Source organism: Silene latifolia, chromosome 5, assembly GCF_048544455.1.
Source record: "Silene latifolia isolate original U9 population chromosome 5, ASM4854445v1, whole genome shotgun sequence".
Taxonomy (NCBI): Eukaryota; Viridiplantae; Streptophyta; class Magnoliopsida; order Caryophyllales; family Caryophyllaceae; genus Silene; species Silene latifolia.
Window position 1 is genome coordinate 4,534,400 of NC_133530.1, and position 5,854 is coordinate 4,540,253.

Here is a 5,854-nt window from a genome sequence, read left to right on the forward strand (position 1 = left end):
CCATAGAGAGAAGGCATACACATTGAAAGAAGACAAGGATAAATATCCGTTGCCCAAAAAACTATAATCTTCAACGAACATTTTTCAATTCAACAAGTTGTTATAACCCTTCTAGTTAGGTATTATTTCACCAACAGAACTCTCATGTCTTGATTCTAAACACACAACAACCTTTCACATAATAATCACTAACAAGACAACAAAAGTAGTTAAGTAGCGGGTCCAGTATGTTTCAGCTTGAAGTTTTCATCGGGAAACTTCTCTCCGTAGATTAATTCTCCACCTCTTCCATCCCCGAGAGTGAAATCACCTCCCTGAAGCATGAAGCTTGGAATAATCCTGTGGAATTTGCTTCCCTTGTAGTGCAGCGGTTTCCCAGATTTGCCAATATCTTTCTCTCCTGAAATAAACAACAAACCAATGTTCAAAACTCATTTTTTCACAAATAGGGTGATAACTCATTGGCCATGACAGAGCAAAGCAGAACCCCCCACCCTTTTAATGAACAAAGTGAGTCGGTGAAACAAAGATTACACGAAAGACCAACAAAAATGCTTACGCAGTCCTCATTTATTTAAATAGCGCATCATTTCAAGAATAGAAACTCGATAGACCTAAAAACAGCCAACATATTTTCTCTAGCCATCTAGTTTATATATCAAACTCATAGCTTACGACCATTCTATCCACCGCTATTTAAAAGTTTGGAAATGAAAACAACAAGATAAATCGAGGACGAGATTGCAAACTTGCAAGTGCACCATGCACGGAAATTTTATGCAATAATTAAACATAAAGGCCAAAGTCAGGAGCAAATTCACACTAAAAAGCAAATACTCTAAAATAAGAAGAAACAACTTGGAATTGGTCACATACATTCTATAGTTCACTGCCAACTTCAGATATCAAATAAATCACGTATTCAGAATCCTGGCTCTACTCCGGTTAAAATTCAATAATATAGAGTAAGAGGAACGAACCTTTAGCTAAGATTACTATGGCGAAGACTTGGTTATAAGAGTGTTAATCGCATTGCAAAGAGCATTAGTGATTAAATACAGGTCTTCTCTTGCTCTTTACTTGTTTTCTAAGGAGTAATACTCATCTTATTTACTTCCCCAGCATCTGCACTAATAAAATAAATTGAGTCCCAAGTAGTATTGGCTTAAGCTAACAGTTAATCGTTGCAGGCAAGGCAAAAAACTCAGCAAGCCAAATAAATTGGGGGTCCTGATCATCTGCATCTTAGCCACTACATGTGACAAATTCAAGAAGTTCAACATCCAGAGCTCAATCACTACAAAAATACATTAACAGTAAATGCCACAGAATCAATATATACTACTATCAACTAAAATAAACCAAAGCTATATAAGACTTCTTCATAACACAAGTAAACCACCAAGTCAAATTTCATGCTTCTCAATGCAGGATTTCGAAACCAAATCAACAACATAAAAATTGATTAAGCTCCTATATCAAGGCCAAACAGAGATTTTACCATTATTATCCAGGATTCGGCTTGAAATAAAAACGTAAATTATATATATATTAATATTTGAGCATATAAATATAAAGTAAAATTGAAGAGAAAACATGAAAGAGGGGTTGAAATTGCAGTGTGGAAACCCTAGTGGCATGATGTTTGGCGGGAGAGATGTGGAACTGAAACCGCCAACATTGAGGACACACCCAAAGGTACCGTCACAATATGAGCTCCAATATTTAATTATCATATTTAAGAGTTAAAGAAATATGGTCTTACCAACAGAACCAGCGGCAAGAACGATCCGCCACTACTAAGGTGTGCACAACCAGAAGCAACGTGAGGTGGTGGCCGGAGTACGAGCGACCAGCGACAACCAAGGGTAACCGGGGACAACAAGGGATGACACAAGTATAGGGAAACCACACCGTGCTAAGGCGGAAAAGATGATGGAGGTTGCGGTGGACAAGTGGCGACTAAGGAGAAGGCTCAGCGATGGTGGGTTATTAGAGCGCGATGCAAAGCGTTGGTGATTAGGGCGTAGTGATGAAAGCTATGATTGTTGTGTTTGAAAGAAATACTCCGTAGAATGGTAGACGGCAAGTCATATGAATGAATAGTCTTTTAGGGATATTTAGAAGAGAACGGTGGTGATACAAACCGTGCTCATTGTTTTTTCAAAGAGAACGGTTTTCTATATTAACCGTTCTATTTGATCTTTTAGGACGGTTCGTCAAACCTAACCGTTCTCTTTGTTAATCTACGAGAACGGTTTGAACAAGCAACCGTTCTCTATTGGAACCTTATATGCCCGCCCAAACTAAAAATAAAAAAGAGACCGGTTCCGCTATCAACCATTCTTGAAGGGGCGTTCTCGTAGCCTTAAATTGTAGTAGTGTAAGTTCAGTTCAGTTCAAATCCTATAAGTTTCAGTCCAAAAGAACAAGGCCATAGTATGCGAATTTTTATATATTTTGGTGAAGCGGTTCCGCACTACTTTAGTGAAAATAAATCACCTAACAATGAACCCAAATACCATCATACAAGTTATTTTATTAATCATTGTTGTAGTGAACAGTACACTCTGACGCAAACAAGTATTAGATTCATCGACCTCCAAGCTAGCCGGATCCAAGCCTCAACATTCTATACCGAGCTCAACCACATTTTCGGTCTGAACTTGAACACAAATCAGCTCGGTTACGCTTCTAAATAGAAGGGTGGACCAGATAGTTTTTATCGACAACACGTAAAGGGCGTGGGAAGAAGAAGAAGTGAAGGTTGAAATACCATTTTTATTATCTATTTGCAAAATTATTAGGAGGAAAGAACATGTAGCATTGCGTTCTTCACAATCTATTGTCCCACCAGTGCCATTGGAGTCATATAATTACAATGGACATTCACTTTCGCATGTGGCTTTGGATCGAGACTATTCTCACCCGTTCACATTTGATCGTGCTGGCGTCGACAATGAAGCTTTCAAAGAATATGCAGTGTACTGCGAATTGAATAGTTAGATATTTTAGCGACCACTTGGGTTGCTTATCTAAGATATTTCCATAAATCAAATAAGTATTATATTAATATTTAATTAAGTTATTTTATGGAAATTAAGTTGGTCCATTGTATGGTGGAATTTACCTTGGATTCTGTTTCCACTATTGTCTCCCATAACTTACCACTCACAATTTAGGAAATTGTTCAGTTGACTCTTTGATGGCAAGAGTCTATATAAGGGGAACATATTTATTCTGATTAAGGTTCACCAATCCTACCTCATTAAGAAAATACACCATCTAAATTATGAGGCTGAGGGTTTGGAAGCCAAGTCAGATTTGGGGCATAAGGAATTGGGTTATTTATTAGGACGGATCAAATATTTCAAGCAATGGCTGGAGGTAAGTAATCGATCTCTTTTATCGCTTCCGCATTCAGTTTATACATGTTCATTATGAGACTAGAACATGTTAATTTTAGACTATAAAACTTACAGTTGGTATCAGAGCGAATAATCGCCTCTGCCTTGCTTAAATTTTTCGGAGATATTGCTTTCCTCTGATTTACGTATGTTTATCCGTATAATTATTGAGATAAAATTTTGGATCCATTTGTTTCGTAATTGTGTGTTGTATGAATATTTTCGTACCTTTTACAATAGTAGATAACCTAGATTGTTCCATTCAATTGTTAAAGTTGTGAATTTGTCTGGGAACATGTGATGTTGAATACTTCATGTGAATATGGGATAACCTCGTATTGTTGGGAGTGTTTGTTAAAGTGACCATCAATTATCCTTTTATAATGCCTACTAGATAGTGCATATTTCTTTGATTTATACGGAACTTTGACTTAGCATCCCTTCAGTTGTTGGTCATTCAGTTAACGTTATTTTCTATGCTGCATATTTCTTGATTGAGCTCTATAAGGATGCCATAGTTATCTTCCTGTACAAGTATATTTATACTGTATTGTCACTTTATATTAAGTTAGATCAATTAAGTTTTTTGGTCAGGTGATTTTCCTATATACATAAAGTTTAGTATATAGATTAAAGTTTAATGTTTAATGTCGAGTGATTCAAAATTTTGTTAGTTAGAGAATAGCCACAGCATCTCTAATTAATTAAAATTTTATTTGGAATCTCATGTGGAAACTAGACATTATTTGTGATTAGTCGTATGTAATATAATAAGACTTACCCACAGGAATCTTGTTGTATGTATTTGTATGTCTAATTAGGATAATATATTGAATCTTGTTTCTTAATCTACCCACAGGAGTTGAGAGACGCATATGATTTGATAGTATTGTCATAAAGTTAAAATTTTTATATGTATCTAATTGAGTAGAACTTTAGCCCACAGGCAAGTTTTATGTCTCTAGATACATATTTGAGCATGATTTACATTGGTAAAGCATGATTAAGTTTAAGTCTCAATTTTGGTAATAAGCATGTTATTTATTATATTTGCAGTAATTTTACCTGGGAGTTCTACTGATGTCAAATTTGACATTCCTGAATTGAATGGTGATAACTATAAGGTCTGGAAAGAGAGAATGCTACTGCAGTTGGGATGGTTAGATATTGATTATGCTATTCGGAAAGACGAACCACCTAAAGTAACTAAAGAAAGCACTAAAGAAGCAATTGATCTTTATGAAAAGTGGGAGAAATCTAATCGTCTCTCCATTATGTTCATAAAGACCAGAATATGTGCTAGTATTCGTGGTTCTGTCGATCAGCATACTAAAGTTAAAGATCTGATTAAGGTCATCGATGAGCAGTCTGCAACTTCTGATAAAGCTCTTGCTAGTACCTTAATAATGCAGTTTTCATCTTTGAGGCTCACCGAGACTAAAGGTGTGCGTGATTATATCATGCGCATGAGAGATATTGCAGCCCAACTTAAGACTTTGGAAGTTACCATGTCTGACACTTTCCTTGTGCACTTCATTTTATGCACTCTTCCTCCAAAATATGCTCCTTTTAATATCTCTTACAACACACATAAAGATAAATGGTCAATTAATGAACTTATGGCCATGTGTGTTTAAGAGGAGGGCAGATTGTTAATGGAGGAAGGTGAAAATGTGAACCTCACTGTTGCTTCTTCTTCAAAGAGGCAAAAGGGTCAAACTAAAGATAAGGGAAAGGGAAAGATTTCAGCTGAGCCAGCCATTAAGAAGGAGTCTACGTGTTTCTTCTGTAAAAAGAAGGGACACATGAAGATAGACTGCATTAAGTTTAAGGCTTGGCTAAAAAAATAAGGTAATTTTCATGCGTTTGTTTGTTATGAATCTAATATGGTTAATGTTAATCATAATACATGGTGGATTGATTCTGGAACTACAATCCATGTTTCGAATACCTTGCAGGGTATGACAAACCTAAGGAAACCAGTGGGCAGTGAACTTTCAATCTATTTAGGAAACCAGATTAGTTCACATGTGGAGGCCATTGGGACATGCAGTTTAATATTAAGTAGTGGTTTTATTTTGCATTTGGAAAATACATTTTATGTTCCGAATTTCTCTAGAAATTTGATTTCGGTATCAAGACTTGTACCTTTGGGTTTTACCTTTAATTTTTCAGACTTTGGATTCAGTATTCTCGGAAATTCTGAAATTATTGGTTATGGTATTTTGTCTGATAATTTATATCGTCTTGAACTGCAAAATAATATTACTCATAATTCTATGCATGTCAATGCTGGTTTAAAACGTTGTATTATGAATGAGAATTCCTCTATTTTGTGGCATCGGAGATTGGGACATATCTCCATTGAGAGGGTAAAAAGATTAGTAAAGGATGGAGTACTTGATACTTTAGACTTTACTGGATTTTGTTACTGTGTTAGTTGCATT

The 5,854-nt window shown here is 35.9% G+C and overlaps 1 protein-coding gene across 1 annotated transcript; it reads left to right on the forward strand.

Annotated features, from left to right (window-relative positions):
* Nucleotides 1-3,377: 3,377 nt before the first annotated feature.
* LOC141654696 (uncharacterized) lies at nt 3,378-5,044 on the forward strand. Its single transcript, XM_074461818.1, has 2 exons — nt 3,378-3,387; nt 4,464-5,044. Exons 1-2 carry the CDS (start codon nt 3,378-3,380, stop codon nt 5,042-5,044), a joined length of 591 nt encoding a protein of 196 aa, XP_074317919.1.
* The last annotated feature ends 810 nt before the right edge of the window (nt 5,045-5,854 follow it).